At 47.2% G+C, this 18,063-nt stretch overlaps 1 protein-coding gene across 7 annotated transcripts; it reads left to right on the forward strand.

Annotated features, from left to right (window-relative positions):
- Positions 1 to 531: 531 nt before the first annotated feature.
- Positions 532 to 17,513, forward strand: LOC118506138 (calcium/calmodulin-dependent protein kinase type IV). Of its 7 annotated transcripts, none has more exons than XM_036042884.1 (10): positions 532 to 1,190; positions 3,746 to 3,932; positions 11,098 to 11,188; positions 12,171 to 12,374; positions 12,443 to 12,784; positions 12,852 to 13,004; positions 13,082 to 13,238; positions 13,319 to 13,529; positions 15,178 to 15,555; positions 15,835 to 17,513. In XM_036042884.1, exons 2-10 carry the CDS (start codon positions 3,899 to 3,901, stop codon positions 17,076 to 17,078), a joined length of 2,814 nt encoding a protein of 937 aa, XP_035898777.1. In that variant the 5' UTR covers positions 532 to 1,190; positions 3,746 to 3,898; the 3' UTR covers positions 17,079 to 17,513. The 7 variants fall into 7 exon arrangements, with proteins under 7 accessions (XP_035898777.1, XP_035898772.1, XP_035898776.1 ...); XM_036042883.1 differs by having other exon boundaries at positions 533 to 1,190; positions 15,178 to 15,983; positions 16,044 to 17,513; XM_036042886.1 differs by lacking the exon at positions 15,178 to 15,555 and having other exon boundaries at positions 536 to 1,190; positions 15,835 to 15,983; positions 16,044 to 17,513.
- Positions 17,514 to 18,063: the final 550 nt, after the last annotated feature.

An 18,063-nucleotide genomic window follows, 5' to 3' on the forward strand; every position in this document is an offset into this window, starting at 1 on the left:
TTGTTTAAGGTGCATTAGGGAAGCGTCGTGCTGGTGCCAGAAATAAAAGCAAGGTTCAAGATCGATAGCCTGACGATGGCAGCGGACGCAACACATTCCTGAGCCGTTCATTTCCGTTTCGTGCGAGCGGGCCTAATGTCCGTGTGTCCTTCGGTTGATTCATATGGTCGAGGGGTAGTAGCACGATGCCTAACCGAGCGAGACGAGTTTGATAGGGCTGAGCGTCTTGGCTTAATTGTGTCGGAAAACTCACCCAGACGACTCATCTCAGCATCTCGAGAGTGAGTGGCTGTTTGGAAAGGTTTCTTAAAATCGAAATACCTAAAGATACCTTACCAAACATCAGTATAACAGCCGCGTGAACTGTTATACGGGCGCGCTTGCACTACGGAGGTCGACTTATTCGGTCAAAGAAAGGCCACGCGGCGCTCTCCACCGGCACCCAAAGTCACTCACGTTCACGGTCTCACTCGATCGGGGCAGGCGCAAAACCGTGCTGCGCAACTCGCCCGTACGCCAGCTGTGCGAGATCATGCACGGGGAAGAATTTTGCACCTCGCTAAAGCCATCTTTCGGGACCGGGCGCAGATCGGTGGAGTGATTCTCAGTGCTGCTCTCGGTGCGATACGACGTGCGAGCAAACGTTGCTCGGTAGGCGCGCGCTTGTCCGAAGAAAGGAAAAGAAGAAAAGAAAAAAAAAAACTTCAAACAAGTCACAATTGGTCGACGTGCGAGCCAAAAAGGGAATTCAATTCTGTGTAGCGATTGTCCGGGTAGGAAAAATCGACACCGAAGGAATTTCATCCAGCGCCTGCTGTCCTCCTCATAGTGGCGTGTTCTGCGTGTCTGAGTGTCTTCGTCTGCTCGAACAAGAAAATCTCGATTCAAGTGCGTTTTAGTACTGCGCTGTAAGAAGTGGAACAAGAAGAAAACCTGACGACGAAGCAGAGCGAACGCAAAAGAAAAAAGAAAAAGGAACAAATCCAAAGTCCCACGAGAAGGGAAGTGACGGTTTGGTTGTGTTGAATAGAATTTTGGTTGTTTTGAACCGAACCCGAATTGTGTGTGCGATATTGCGCGTGTGTGTGTGAGTGTACGTGTGTAATTGTGTTCCGAATCGGACAAACGATCGATGACAACTACCTGTTAAGTGGAAGTGTCTTTCGGCAGCAGCACACCATATTCTGAAGGTGAATACTTGGGATGGTGTTTTGGGTAACTTTAGTGGTTAAGGTGGTCGGAAATTTCCCAGAATTACCATCAAGATATCAAACAAGTTGATCGCTTCGAAAATGAGGTTAGATCGTTCCCTTTAGAAATCGTTGGGATTACGGTTGGGATTCGCCGCTTATCATTTTGTTTACATTTTATCGATTAGCCCAAATGGAAACTAGCACGCAATTAGTGAAGCGTCACTAAACACGCGTTAACTCGATGATCATGAAGCAAGATCTTGTGGGATCGCCGAGACATCGCCGATTTGTTGCGAGACAGCGAGACAAAGCATTTGAAAGAGTCCGTCCCGCAAGGTCCCCCTTTTTCTTATTGTCACACATCATTGTGCGGCGGCTAGAAATGAGGACGTTGAAGGGTAAACAGCAGATTCCACTCCGTCAACCGCTTTCGAATCGGAAATCCATCTCCCAGAGTCCGAGAAAACGGTACCTCACCAACCATCAAATGATCTCGGTCACAATTTGTGTGTATGTTTGTTGTTTTATTTATTGGCGACATAATGGCGACGCGACAGGGAAAGGAATGCACTTTTCGTTGGCGTGTTCTCACGCACACAAACGCTGCGGTTTTCGGAAGCATGGCTCCAACAGCAGTTTTCAGTTTGATCTGTCTGGGACAGAAAAATAGAAAGCAAAAGTAGGCCCGAGTTGATGCGAAAAAAGGGACCAAGGTCCGTACATGTGCGGTGAGACGCTCGTCGATTGAAGCCGGGGGGGGGAGTGTCGGAGCTTGGAATGTGAAAAAGAAGGCGGTCCGGATGTTCCACCGCCAGATGGCGCGCGCTCGCGGCTAATGGAAACTGATCGCTGCTAGAACGCGTGAACCCCGTGGAAGGAAATGACATGACGGCGTGCTAACCTTGAGAAGGGCTCGGGAAGATGTTTATTTCTGGGATCGGGTGTCTTGAGCGTGGCAGTGGGTGGTGCGCGTGTGCACAGCCCTGGTGTTAGTTTAAGTTGTCTGTGTGTGCGAGATCGGTTTTTTTTGTTGTTGGTCGCCTGTCACCGTCATCCATTTGATCGCTGATCGGTGTAGACCGCTGTTGCGCTTTTCCCCCAGCACGTTACGTCACCAGCACTCGGGAAATTGGGGATGAGGAGATGGGGGGAAGGGTGGAGTGTTTCGAGAGGGAAATGCAGAGTATACGTCGAACTCGTCGGCACCGTCGTCGTCGGCAATTTCCAAAAATAAGCATCCATCCCACCAGCACTGCCGAGATGGTCGGTGGACCGACTGACAGGCAGGCTGGCTGGCTGGCAGGCAGGAATGTGACGGCTGTATCATCGGCTCCAGGGACGTCAGAGATCGGCCGGTGGTACACTCATCCATTTTGTCGAACCGATGGCGTGGCGTGGCGAAGGCGAAACATCGCAAAAAACGGCTGACACGTATACAAACATCAACGTGCGTCCCTTGAGCGTCGTGTACGATCAACACCACCACCAACAGACGGATTACGTTGTGTGTGTGTGTGAGCGTTTGATTCCGTCGAGAACACGCACAATTGATTAGGTTCGACGCAATTTGTTTACATTGTGGGATAACTTCCTTCCGGTTGGCGATGCCGTGGGGTGATTGTCCATATAAGGGAACGCGTGTACTGTGATGAAGGAGGTGCAGTTAAGCGGCTTCGATTGTAAATCCAACCGTAATCCGTCCATGCCGACAACCAGACGCTACTCCGGCAACCCACCCGGCTCTAAGCGGCTTAAGTTGAATATACCAATCTCTCTCTCGCTCTCTCTCGCGCTCTCGCTTGCCTCTAAATGTAAAATTTTATTAGCAAACCTCACTTCCGCAACATCGGGCCTTTGAAAGGTGAATGAATGGTAAATAAAACGTGCCACATCACCACCATTGCCCCCTCCCCCCCCTGCTGACCGGAAGTGGGCCCATCTCGTCGACCCTAACCTCGCCCGTGCTCCCTTGACTTGCCGGCAGCGCTCATGGTTGGTAAATGTTGGCAGGCAAACCATTATCTTAGTGTGTTAGTGTTTGTGATCGGATTTTCACTCGAATGCCCGGTCGGATCGGATTTTACTGAGCACGTCCGAAAACAATGGTGGTGTGAAAGTGAAATGAAGGCTTATGGGCGGCGAATTAATGCGCCGGTGAACGGACAGCCGAGCCGGGGGGCCGCCGGGCTAATTAAACCATGCGAAGAATTTGAACTCATCGAAGCATTAACGATCGATCCGCTGCAGTTTGCTCGTGGCGACGGCTCGAGAACGTTGCGAGGTACGGGGACGCTGTGAAAGGTACATACTGATAATCGGGAGGGAAGGATCGGGTTGGGTAGCGGATGGCGCTTCTTCGCTGTGGGTGCCACTTTTCAAGTGCAGCAATTACACACCAATTACGGTTGACAATGAATTAACATTTTTCACTGCGTGTGCCAATAAGCGTTACTACCGGTCTTACTCAAGATCAGGATAAGACACAGCCCGGCGCGAAGCATTGCTTTTTATCAATCAAATAAAACCGTTCCGTTGCTTAATTTTCCTTTCAGGTTACGTATGCACTAGAAGCCACCCGTTTGCAGCTAGGAGAATCGAATCTACAGCACTAAACTTAGAGAGGATTACATTAAACGCTTTCAAACGTTAAGCTACTACAACCAATCGTCTTCGTAAGCAGTACAGAAGCGTCTTCATCAGCCAACATGATACACGTGGACGAAACAGATCCTCTCGGTGGTAAGTAAATGGTGTTGAATGGTCGTTCGTTAACATGTACAATACTTGATCATACTCTTCCGATGGAAGTGTTCTGTGGAACTTTGCAATCATATAAGAGAATTTTGCAAACTATTTTTTCTTCTTAAATGACTCTACAACGCCTAGAGGTCTGTGATTTCTAGCTTTCTGTGACTTACCCGCATTTTTACCCGGTACTTGATAGTCTGGCTTACGTACAGGGAGGCGGGCCTGGATGGGATTTGATCCTCAATCCTCGACGCGTGCTTATTTTCCCTAACTGTACTCAAAAATTTTCTACATGGTGGCAAAGTTCTACAGTGAACTTGTAATATTCCACCATTCATTTGAAACAATCCTCTAAATGATTATATGGATCGAAACTCTGTATGAAGAATGTGCTTCAGTATGATTAACCAGGCGTCTCCATCGCAAAACAGTTTCAAGTGGTATATCGTTTTAGAGTGACTTTTAAGCTAAATTATTGAGCTCTTTCATGTGTTTAATGATGCAAAATTATGGATGTGACGACAAGTTTAATCCCTTGACCCTTGCTTAATGATAGATTGGAAGAAAACCATTTTGATAAGCAATCAGTTAAAATTGAGCTAATCTATGCTAATTTAAAATAAAATGTTTAGTTGATTCCTTAAAATTATTGGAGCAATCCTACAGTGCTTCCTCGAAGTAAATGGCAATAGAAATACTAATTTAACAGATTGGTCCCTAAATGCATCCCAAATTTCAAAATTTTGGCACATCCAATGTGGTTGTAGTTTAACAAATTACTGAATTAGGCTATGCTTCTTCCTGAACTGTAATATTTTTTGCAATAGCTTTTACTGACATTTAATGAGAAGCAATGTTATAAGGCTTTGTCAAAGTGTTTAAATCGTTGAAGAACAGCTAATTCTTTTCAAGGTAACTTTTTCTAATTGGTAATTTGTCTGAAGAGCTAGCAGAATTGAATAACTTAAAAAAAAGAGAAAAAAAATTGAGGTGGTCCAGTCACGACAGGACCGGAGTTCAAATCTCAACCAGACCACCTCCCCGTACGCAGAGCTGACTTCTTTGCCAAGGTTAAAAATCAAGTCACAGAAAGCCAGAAATGGCAGACCGAGATCTTTCAAGCTTGGGTGCCAAGGAAGATGAAGAAGAAATAAATAGTACTAAAAAAATTCTCAGCCATAACGAGATAGTTACACAACTAATGCAACACCGAAACGGATTAAAATTGTTATGACAGGGTAGACCGTATTGGTTTCAGAACATGTGCTTTGCCACAAACAACCAGGCGCCTCCATCATAAAGCAGATTTAGAATTATCTTCTTTTTTCACTGTTCCTTATTGGGTTTAAACCAGAGGTACTTCGCAAAAAAATTTATTTATGTTCCCATAAAATATATAATATATAATAATAATTACATTTTGCATAATTTAAAACACTTCTCACTACATAACAATCAGAATGCTTCCCTGAAACAATTAACATTTGTGCTGAACTTGAGAAGCCCCCGGTTCCAACCGATTAACACCTTCAATTGTTACCGGTTGTTTGCCACCATTGTCGGCTCATTACTCACCGTAATGCCGCTTGCTGCGCGGTAGCCGAGTGCAAAAGAACCAACCTGTGACAGTTTACACAACCGCTAAAACACACCCTTGTGGCCATTCCTTTCTTCCATCTGGCAGGGGCCAATTTGTGTGTGGAAAGGTATTTATGTTTTTTTTTGTGTATCTCTCCTACGCGTGTGAGTCCCTAGCAAATTTCATGACAATCGTCTACGGTCTTCTTGTATTTTGATGATAAATGTCGACAAAGAAACACTTTAAACCAACACAGCTCGATTGTTGATCTGTCGGCGAGCGTTCGGGTGGCCAAGTCTGGGCTGGTCAACGTTTAATAGCAGAGAGAGAGAGAGAGAGGGAGATGCTTGGAATGCGAGTGAAAGTAATGTTTCACTTTCCGCTGGACCCCAGTTTTACGCTATCCGAAGCACAGAACACCCGTGGCCCATACAGATATTGTTTCCGACGGCTAGAATGCTAGAATGTGTGACTGAAACAGGATGAAACATTAATGTTATTTTATGTTCACCGACCAGCGAAAGAAAGTTTTTGTGCGAAAGATTAATGATTGTCACGCTGGAGGATGTCCTCCTTGTGTTTGTTTTTTCTTCTTCCTTGAGTGAGCGAGGGCCTGTAGCTGCCTGCTATGGCTCTCGGTTGATTTTTATTTTCGGTCTGGTTCGAAAACCGAAAATAGCGAAAGGACAGCACCTGACAGCACGGGGCGAACAGGGTTTGCTTGGCCTCGTGTATCGCTAAAGTGCAAGGTCAATCAAAGTGAGTAGCATTAAGGAGCATAGTTTTGAGTTTGATTCTTATTTAAATACAAAAAAATTGTGGTTTTTTTAATTTAGGAGAGAAAGAACTCAGCAATTGTTTAGAGCAATACATTTTTTAGGTAAAGAAAATTGTTCAAATTAGATTTGTTAATCAAGCGATCCACTTTATCACAAACTACAATTTTTACTATTTAGTACAGTGTACTAAAAGATTGTACATAATTTTTTGAACATTCGTTTCTTACAATTAAGGTTTAATTGTGGCGTAAAAAGAAGCAGAACAAACAGTTGTTGCTATAGCTCTCGATTGCTACCAACTTTCCTTTTTAGTACACGTGGAAAACCCCTTTTAGTACAGATAAAAAATCGAACGGAGCCATATCGGAAGAAGGGGCTTAAAATAAACGAACCACACACACAAAAAAATCGCCAAAACAACATTTTTTCTTCACAGATTTGCAACAACAAGAAAAAATGGCACCATTCATGTGCGGGTTTGCGCCATTTATAATTTTGTTTTCGAAACACATTTTTGCGTGTTTCGCAGTGTCTGCGTAAGATATTGTTCCGCTTGCGTTGGTGTGTGCGTATGTGTGTTATTTTCACAAGACAGTTTGTTTGTGTCTTATGCAGCAGAAAAGCAGGTCAACAACAAGCTTTGCGCGACTCTTTCTCTCGGGTGTGGCTCAAGTCGATTGCGTATCGATCGCTGTTGAACGATCGTTTGATTAATATTTTTTCCCTCAATCCAGGGCTCTGTTTCATTTCCTTTCTCTTTTCCCGATGTGTGTACGGTGCGAAACGACAAGTGGATGAGTGATGAACGCAAATTGAAGCCAAGTAAGCGATAGTGGCGTAACGGGCGAGCGCAAAAGCAGCAGCAACAACAACAGCAAAAAACTTGCTTAGCAGCCAAAAATCGGGCCAAGATTAATGTCCGTACAAGAGCACGGAATACACGGATGTTTAAAAAAATGGGGCCAAACCTTCTGTTGAATTGAGTTGAACCACCCAGTATTAAACGGGGGGTTTTTCTTTTAGCTGATTTTTGTACCATCACTAGCCTCGCACAAGTCAAGGTGCCGTGTGGATGTACCGGGTAGCTTCTGGTGGGTAGCGCCGGTGGTTTGCAGTGCAATGGCCGCCCGCGATCGTTCATTGAGCGGTTGATTCGGTACATTTACACCGGACGATGATTGCAATTTCCCGAAATAAAGACATCCCCTTCGCCGGGGCTTCCGGTCCCATCCTCGCAACAAACCGAAAGCCCAGAAACGGGAAGACAGGAAATGAGCGGGCATCACTGCATCCTGTCCTTACGAAAACTCCCTCACCTACCTAGTTACCATAAAGCAACCCCAATGGCATCCCGCTCAAGGGCACGCCAGAGTGCATTTGCGTTTTGAACTGGTCGCCGGGTTTGACCGTGGCTAATAATAATTAGAATGTAAATATAAATGCTGTAAGTTCGTCCCACGCGAACATTATTTGGTCAATTGCAGCGGTAATCGATGGCGGGGTCGATCCCCACCGGGAACTAAATGAAGGAGCGTTGGGTTGGGCAATTAGGACAAAAATAATTTAATGGCCGCTGTTTTGCAACCATGCATGGTTAGGGATGGGAAATTATCTGTGACTTGTGTAGATAATAATTGTGTATTTAGTTGACAATTAGTTTATTTTGCAGGTTCAATACAAAACGTTTGATGTAACTACAATAAATTAATGTCTTGTGGAACGATTTCATTCTTCATTTTCTTTTGGCCTAAAGACCTCTTAAGGTCATGCCTTCCATTTCTGGCTTACTAAACTTACTGCTACCGTATAGTTGAATAGTCAACTCTCACCATGAGACAAACGGCCCAAATCGGATTTGAACCTCGAATTTGAAGTCCTGCCGTGCGAAGAAAATCTGAATAATTTCTCTTATTCAGATAGGTTAGTTTTTCTTTAGATTTATTTCTTATAAATTTATAATAAGGATAGGCCTTCTTTCCAGTTGGTTTTGAGGCATTCTTTCTTTTTTCACTTCATCACGAACAGCCAATTTGTATCAGTAAAGAATCAGTTAATTTACTTTATTTAAAATCGAAGAGAAACATTCTGGTTTGTATGAAACGCTTCGGAAGCGTTCCAAGCGTTACATTCTTAGAGTAAGGATCGTTTGAAACGTTACATCCATAGATACCAGTGAGAAGGGGAATTTAAAAATTGAATTCATAATAAAAAGAAAGTTCACGAAGAACAGTCTCACGTAAAATGGTGTTCTGGTTCGCATTGGGCCTACCACGCCTTCTCTGTCCGTGTGGACAGCCTAAAAGGACTTTACGGGCTGTGTTATTCGTCCGGTGTTATTCTCCTGAAAGAATCAACCCAACGGAGCCTGGCGAGTCTTATTGTGCGATCTTCATATACGGGGCCAAAAGCCCTTCTGAGCATCTTCCTCTCGAACGCGACTAAGGGGTTTCGTCAGTTTTGGATTAGCTGACAGAGTCTATGTCTCAGAAGCGTATGAGCTGGAATGTTGGAGCTATTAATGTTCTGTACAGTTCCAGCTTCGTTCGTCGCGACAGGTATTTTGGGTGGAGAAGTTTCCTCTTCTTCTTATGAGTGGAGCAGAGCACGATCTAGAGGTGCACAATGAACAGTGTCTAGCTGATAAACTAATTATCAAATCTGAAGAAAATGCGAATGCTCTGAATGCATCTAAAAACTTTTTAAAACATCTACATCTACAACTGTTTTATGGTCTTGGCCTGCTCAGCTACTAGCTCTGCTGCAGGCTAGTATTCCCCTTGAACAATCCGATAGGCCGAGTCTGATACCGGACTCCTCAACACCGTAATTCCAGCTACCACCAAGTTTGCAATCAAATACCTAGTTTAGAACAGATCGTCTTGTGCCATTTTCATGATATGATCAGCTGGTTAGCTCGATGATTTGATTTGATCGAGCCTGGCCTGGTCTTTGTCGCAGCACAACATCATCATCCCCTTCTCAACATCATCTCTACGAAGGCTAGGAAGTCCATGTCTCAGAGGCGTATGTGCGTACTGGGACTATAGAAGTTCTATTTAGTCCCAGTTTCGTCCGTTGCGACACGTACTTTGTGCGTCCGTGAACACGTTTCTGTTGGTAGTGCCACTCTTGATGCCATCATCATTTTAGTGTTCGACTTATATTTATTGCCTTAAAGAAGATCGTCCCCTAACTTTCCACCTCTGAGCCGCGAATGGCTAGAGACAACTAGATATAGCTTGAAGACAAGATAGGAAAACCTATCTCCCTGGCGCAGAGCCTTGGTGGGTTAGAAGTGTAGCTGCTGGACCACCATTTTCTCCTATCCCAACAAAAAATCATTGAAATCCAGAGCAATAATCTAGACCCACTAAACGCGATCAAGCAGAAAGCAGCCCCAAACAAAATACTGATGCAGTGCAGTATCCTACAATGTATCACCGATTCTTGGCTAAGCTTGCACGCAAAGCTAAAAGCTCTGTGAGATATCTCAAGCTGCTTCAACTATTTGAAGCTGCTGCTGCAAGCTGCTTCAACTATGGGACCCTGACTTTCCACCACGAGTGCCAAGTGATCATATCGTTTCACCATTTATGGTCGCCTGAAGCATTCCGTTCCTGTAGTGCCTGTAGTTCCTTGCCGATGGGACTGAGTGGCTAAAAGTATTCAAAATTACATGACAGGACATCTTAGTTTGCCTCGCGCCGGCTGCATTAGCTTACCCTCCCCTTTTGCACGACACGGCACGATTAGAATCGGCTGCCAACATCATTTCCTCAATCGCTCCCAAAAGAAAAGAAAAAAAAGGGCCCGTTCGTTGCCAACAGGGAAATAAACAGACGGACTTAATTCGGGCCCCGCCGCCGTCTTCGTTCCCCGCGGTTCCTCCCCTTCTGGCCTTTTGCAATGGACGCTACAGCCGTGTCGATGGCCGAAAGTGATATATTTTCATTTACTTTGACCGTCCTGCTCGCCACTCGGTTGGTGGCGACGTGTATACATGCAGTTGGATTAATTAATTCAATCCGGTCTACTACTAAACGCCGCCCATCGGACGGCCGACAGTCTAATCCAATTGACACCGGCCTGATCGTGCGGCTAAACGAAACCGATCGACGGTTTCGTCCGGTTGGCGGGTGGAAATGTGAGAAGATCGACGGTAAACATTCCGGGACGGTTACTCCCGCTAGTGTTGGCCAATGGCGAAACCAATCGGGGCAGACAAAACAGCAAACACCCTCTCGTGACTGTCCGTAGCGGAATTCGTTCGATCGGTGCCAAGAGTAAGTGCAAGCGTGTACAGGACTGCACCGAGCACGCGAGATGCATCGATTTTCGGGTGACATTCGTGCAATCGGGCAGCAGCATTTTGACGGTCAAACAAACGGCCACTGTTGTGTGTGTGTGTGTGTGTCTGGCCGAAAAGATAGATCGATCACGGTCAATTGTAATGCAAGCGTAGAATCGTTTCACCGAAAGTGCGCAGTTGTTGGATCTGTCAACCAGCAGTTGAATCTGATCGTTTGTACTAAAAACGCTAGTAACCTGCTTTTAGTACAACGCACACACACAAACACGCGACCGTAAATGTTAAACGTCAAAGGTGCATCGTTTATTTGCATTCCGAATTAGACACAGGACATTTATCACACGCGCTTAAAATTATTAACTTCGACAACTGTGGCAACAAATCTGGTACTGGTACTTAATTTTATTCGTAGCTCTGCGTGTGTGTGTGTGTGTGTGTTTGTGCTGCTTTAAGTAATCATTTCCTCGTGTTTCTTCTTTCCTGTTGCAGACATACCACCAGCGTTCCCGTACCGAGAGGTGGAAATTAAGCGAGGCATCGATCCAAAACAGATATACGAGCTCAGCTCCGAGCTTGGCAGGTCAGTAACGAAGCAGTCAGCGCAGCAGCAGCCGTGGCAGTGGTCGGAGTGTGCGGCTGTGTGCGGTGGGCAGTTTAAAATTAGAACGCATCGCCACTGTCGCGGGATGTTGTGGTCGTCGTCGTCGTCGTCGTCGTCGCTTGCGTCGGCACGGGACGGTCCGGATGGCCGGATTGTCCATCTTTCATCATCCGCTGACACGCGGGTTCGACTTTTCAGACTGCTCCTAAGCAGACTGACCGTGTGCGGGGTCAAGCAGATTCCTTTGCCCGATGGGGTAATGGGGGTGATGTTTTTCCATCGGCAATACCACGATGTCGGTCGATGTTCGAAGCACCTGTTAGTCTAGTAGGGTGGGTTGGGAAGCGCTACGAGACACCCCGTTTGGCGATGTGTTTGTGGCCGGCTTATAATCCTCGGTTTTCGAATGGTTTCACCGTGGGGTGTCATTCCTGTACGGTGGCCGTATCTTGGTTAGCGAAGTGGCGTTCGACTCACGTGGTACAGCACTGTCGCACTAACAATCGGTGGCAGCGCTAAACGTGGCAGGGCAGTATATGTATCGATTGATAGACCAGCAGAGACGCTAGGTGGCAGGGAAAGTTATGATGCCAATGTCCCACAGCCACTGTTGCGACTAACCTTCGGAATGTTTGCACGTGTTGCGATGTTAACCAGATTTCCTGTCGCGCACGATGAATAATGCTTGCCAACTGTATGACGAATAGGGTTAGGAATAGAGGGACCTCGGAAGAAAAAAATCCAGAATCAATCGGAAGTGTGGAGATGTTAATGTATTGACATTCCGCACTGGATGCGTCACCGTTCAAAATTGTCGATTTGATTAATCGATCGGGTGTTTATTAGTAGAGGAATTAGGTTATCGACAGCAAAATTGTAGACTTCATTAGGCACCAGTATATCCTGTGCAACTAGCTCAGCATTATCCTTACTGACCAGCGCCATTTCGTTTCACCTACAGAGGCAAGTTCGGTGTCGTCTACAAATGCAAGGAAAAGTCGACGGGCGTCCGGCTGGCGGCCAAATTCATCCAGATCGTAAAGAAGGGCGACCGGCGTAACATCGAACGCGAGGTGCACATGATGAACGTGCTGCACCACTCGAAGATCGCCCAGCTGTACGCGGCGTACGAGTTCGATCGGACCTTCTGCGTCATGATGGAGCTGTAAGTAGCGAACGGCGCGTTGTTTCGCGTGTGGGCCTGTAATCGGAACTGCTACATCCACTTTGCAGCGTCGAGGGCGGTGAGCTGTTCGACCGGGTGCTGGACGAAAAGTTCGTGCTGACCGAGAAGGCGTGCGCGATCTTTATGCGCCAGATCTGCGATGCGGTGGCGTACATACACGGCAATAACATCATTCATCTGGACATGAAGCCGGAGAACATACTGTGCCTGACCGAGAGCGGGAATCGGATCAAGATAATCGATTTCGGGCTGGCGCGCGAGTACGATCCGGACAACAAGCTGCAGGTGCTGTTCGGTACGCCCGAGTTTGTTGCACCGGAGGTGGTCAACTTTGAGGCGATCTCGTTCGCGACGGACATGTGGAGCGTTGGCGTCATCGCCTATGTGCTGTACGTTCGGTGGATGACTTGCACCGCGGACGACCAGCTAATGTGTTGGAATTGCTTCTCGTTTTAGCGTATCGGGCCTGTCACCGTTTGCCGGTGAGGACGACATCCAGACGATGGGAAACATTACGATCGGGCGGTACGATTTCCTGGACGAAGCGTTCGACAGTGTGTCCGAGGAGGCTATTGACTTTATAAACCGTTGTTTGGTGAAGGAACAGAAGTAAGCGACACACAATTGCGCGGTTCACAGTTTGCTTAAGGTCTAATATCGCAAACGTCTTTCCTCTATCGCTGCAGAGAACGGCTAACGGCCGAGGATGCGCTCAAACACAAGTGGATCAAGCGGAAACCACAGTACCATCCAACAAACCGACGACCATCCCTCACAAACTTCAAGCCGATCCTGCTGGAAAGCAACAACAACAGTAGCAATGTGACGGTAGGCGATAAGCACGTACGAAACTGATTGGATTGTAACGACGGCGGCGATGTCGGACATTCTCATGCTCATGCTGTTGTACCTGCCCGTTTCAGAATGCCGAAATTGCGAAGGACAATCTGAAGGAGCTGGTGGGCAAGTGGGACGAAACGCCCAACAATCGGTACGCGTTCGAGCAGGACACGGAGAACATTATTGCCCCGTCCGGTGAAACCGTACAGCTGCGGCGACCGACGCTACCGGAGCTGGCAGGGCTAGCGAACGGCAGCAACACGTCCGGCAGTCGGAGAGGCAGTATAGCGCGAGGTTAGTCCGTCGGTCACACGTGATGTGCGGCTGTTTTTTTTTTTTTCGTTCATTTTTTTTTCTTTTTCGCGTGACGAACATTTTATTTGTTCCCTTCGGATCGCTAAACGGTAACGCTTGGTGTAACGGTGATCAGCACCAGGATGGCATCGGAAGCCTTGAGTAACGTTTAGGTGGTGCCGGTTACATTACGTCTGTCTGCATTCCGCAAACACAAGACCAAACATACAGCATATCTCGTTCATTTTAAAATTCATCATCATCATCATCATCATGAGGTTCTGCACATTCAGGAATGAAATTTCGCATTCAAAAGCAACCGCTTCCTTTAGCTAGCACTAAACCAAGCGCATTGGCGATAGCGTAACACGCACCTTCACTGTACAAAAGTTGTAAATATTGTTTAAAATCATCTCCATTTCTAAAACGGAAAGACTGCGCGTGTATGTACAGTACTATCCTTGAATGTCCTAACGACGTTTTTCGTCTTTCTTTTCCTTCCCACGTGTGGGTTTTCTTGTCCACCTCGGTGTCGGTCGGCTTTTCTTTCCTTGCTGCTGTTATCTGTTGCATTCCCTCAGATCGTGACAGTAAATTGAGTATACTGTTCCCACTGTAAGCATTGCTAGTAGCAAAACCCTAGAGTTCGTTCAGCTCAACCAAAAATGCCCAACCAGTAGTGGGGAATTGTGCTTTCGGACAAAACCGCCAAATTGGCCAATGTAAATAGTGTTCCTTAGAGTTTAACTAGAGAGAGAGAAAAACAAACGATCTCGTGCCGACACCAGTTGTGACCAGCAAGCTTACGAACGCAACGCAGAACGCCCCTCGTAGCTCGACGCAACGACACCGACGACCTGGACGACCTGGCCACAGATAGGATGTAAATGTAAAATGTTAGTGTAACAATCGAGCCAGTTCAACCCCCGTTCTTTCCGACCACCACAGTTAGTGTTTACATCCCTCTGTTTTCCTGTTGCTGTTTTGTCCCACTTTTTATTCTGCCGGTAACAACAATCGGTTTGCCGTGGCGTTTGTGTAGACACTAACTGACTACATACGGAGTTTGCGTGGGTTTTTTTTTCCGGTAGTTTAAAGCATTAATTCACAAGCAAGACTTTCCCATGCTGCCATAATACCAATAATTGACCAATTTACCGACCTCGTCTCGTTTTTTTGTCCAACCAGGACGTTCGGATCATGTAACACGATCACATGGCGTCATGGCTTTCAGAGGGGGGGGGGGAGGGTTGTTGCGCTATTAATTGTGCTTACGAGTTCTTGCTTTCTTTCTCCTTTGCGTGTTTAATAATCTGCGCCACAAAATGCTTCCTTGTGCCGATGATGATGATGATGATGATGAGTTAGCTTGCCGCAAACGTATGGACCCACAAGCACCATCACCGGAGCTGCTTAATGAGAGTTAAAAATGGCGTCCTGTAGGATAGCGCCTTTTTCCAGCGTACAGAGCAATGGTGCGGAGAGATGTTAGTTTGCGTGCATGTGTGTGTGTGTGTGTTTACTACTATTTTAGAACTACTGCTAGAGCATGGCCCTTAGAAGAAGTGTGTTGAATAGTTACCCAACTAATCTAACATCGTTCTGCTTCGTTCTGCTATCCTCTATCTAACGTGCCGTGTAAATGTAGCCGCTGATGCGAATGAGGATGAAGAGATACACGCCGACAGCGAAGCACCGAAAGGGGATGTTTTGAGCTATATTGTCCATCACCATTTCGACGACGATCCGAAGCAGCAGCAGCATCATCACCACGACCAAAGTGAACTACCGATAGTGCTCGAGCTGACGACACAGCAGAACAAACCGAGTGTGAAGGAACCGGAAGGCATGCGTACTACCACCGCGACGACGCTTGGCAACGGCAACTTTCCGCTCTGCACTAACACACCGCCAACAGTGGCAGTGCCTACTTCGTGCGCCACTAATAACGAGCGTTCGGGCAGCAGTCAACGAAGTTTGACAGCTAGCGGCGCCTGCTACGATTCTGCGACGGAGCGTACCGCTGGTAGTAGTAGTATTTGCAGTAGTGATAGCAATGGCAGTATTAGTAGCTGTAGTAGCTTAGCAAAGGAGGAGCACATTGCGCCTGCTACTAACCGAACGCAGAAAGCTTGCGCAGCTGACGGTGGTCCTGAGCCGGCATCAGAGACCATCGTCATCGTCGTCCAGCACCCGCACACCACCACACGTCCCACCCCACACACACACACTGATACGAACCAATCCGATGGGCGGCCGAACCGTGCGTCCCGGTCGTCCGATTTCCTTTCCTGCCTTTCCGCAGATAGCGATTCAATGGCATCCTCCTGCGACACCACGGCAAGCGTGTGCACGGAACCGGCCACATCACCCACCTCACCACCACCACCACCACTGACAGCTGACAGTCAGCATCCACCACACAACCACCAGACCGAAACACGCCTGGACAAGGTACGTGACGATTTGCGCAAACTATCCGATTTACTAAAGCTTTCCCTCACGAACGTGAAGGCACTGGACGGGAGAGCGGAGGGCACTACTGCTGCGGAGGACGCGCCCACCACCGTCTCGCCCACCTCACCCGCACTCGAGTTGGACAGTGAGCTGGAGAGTTTGAAGTCGAAGGTGAACACGATCCGTACGTCCCGGGCGCAGAACAAACTGAACGAGCTCGCCCAGCGACCCGACTTTCTCGCGAACGAAACGTTCAAGCTGCCCACGTTCCGGTTCCTGCCCAAGTCGATCAGCCTGTGCAATGAGGATTCGGTGTTTAAGGAAAACTATACCAAGTTTTGTGATCGGAATGCTGGGTCTCGGTTAAGCCGGGAACAGTCACAGGAAACAACCGTAACCGAGCAGGTGGACACATCGGGCTCGGTTGTGCGCAAGAAATCCACCACCACAACTACGAAGAAGAAAAAGGACGTGGACAGTGCGGCATCTGCCACAGCGACAACCACAACCACGACCACCACCACCTTCGCAAGTACCGGGTCGGGACGGATCGCTTCGACCACTACGGTGCGGAAGACGATCGTTAAACAGCAGAAGATAGTGTTGGACGACACTGGCTCTGTGACGACACCGGTTACTACCGTCACCTCGGAGAGCAGACGATCGGTCGCTCCAACGAAGAGTTTCGATGTGCCTGCGCCCGATACTAAGCTAACGCATTCTGCCTCGATCAAGCGGACAAAGTTCCGCGTTAACCAGCTCAGCAGTCGGGATGTGCCGGTGGCGATTAATTCCGTCGCACGGCGATATCTCGAGCGGAGCGGCATACAGGACGATCTGACGGCGGTTGCCGTGGGCAGAGTACCGCCACCAGCGAGCACCGTCCAGACGACGCTGGACGACACGGTGACGGCGAACAATATGCGCAACAATGCGATTCGGCTGCGGAGCTCGGTTTCGGTCGACTGGGATGCGGTCGAAAATCGGTCGATGAAGACGATCAACACCATACTGAAGCGCCATGCTGTGGCCAGCTCGGCTGTGAAACAGATCCAGGCGCAGCTGGAGGCGAGCATCACAACGCACAAGTAGAGAGAGAGAGAGAGATGCCGCGTGTCCGGGCGACGGGATGATTGTACATACAGTTCGCACACTTTCTATACGCCATGTGTATTTATAGGTAGATTCTATTTATCGGAGCAGACGGAGGGACGCGAGTTGCGATGCTAATGGGGCATGTACATGTAGCATAGGTGATGAAGGATTGTGTTTCCTGTAGGGATTAATCTACGTCGACGTAGGTACAGTAAAGTTACAACGAGCTGCAGCACGCTAATGCTTTACGAACGATGTTCGGGCGGAAAGCGTTAAGCGTGCGCGGCTCGTAATGCAACGTGACACAGAACGAGTTAGGGAAACCGGAGTCCTTTTGTTCCAGTTGCTCCAGTACGTGAAACGATAGGAGTTAGCACCTAGTTAAGGAAATGTATGTCTAGCGAAATAAAGAATATACGTAAAACCAGCTTATGGAGGATGGTTTCGGTGTTTTTTTCTTCGCAATATGGTGAGTTTGAGATGATGAGATAGTTGGATATTAATGACATCCTTAGCAGAACCATCAGTCTTGCAAGCAATTTCCTACTGCATAGCAGTAGGAAGGTCAAGCCGTCCTTGGTGAAATTAAAAAGGCCAAGCTGGTCAATCAAATAATACCATGCTTACTCACTTTGCTCAGTACACATAATTTTCCAAAGTGGGTGGAACATGAAAAAAAGGTGGGATAAGGAAAAGGGTGAAGTAAAATGCCAATACCTCACGAACCATCTTCAGAAACAAACATTCAAACACTTTTAATCAGTGCGCCGAAATGTATGCAATCCAGTGTTCACCCATTGCAAATCATAGACATACGCCTAAAGGTAGGCAATGTTTTGCGTTCATTCAATTGTTTCGAATCGTTGCAGTGCTGATGCATCCTGTATTTGCCGATACTGTTCCACCCATTGGCCTTATGGAAAGAGTATTAATAAATAAATAAATAAACAATATGAACATATTCATAAAGTGTTGAGGGCCC

Source organism: Anopheles stephensi, chromosome 2 (assembly GCF_013141755.1).
Source record: "Anopheles stephensi strain Indian chromosome 2, UCI_ANSTEP_V1.0, whole genome shotgun sequence".
In the NCBI taxonomy this organism is placed as follows: domain Eukaryota; kingdom Metazoa; phylum Arthropoda; class Insecta; order Diptera; family Culicidae; genus Anopheles; species Anopheles stephensi.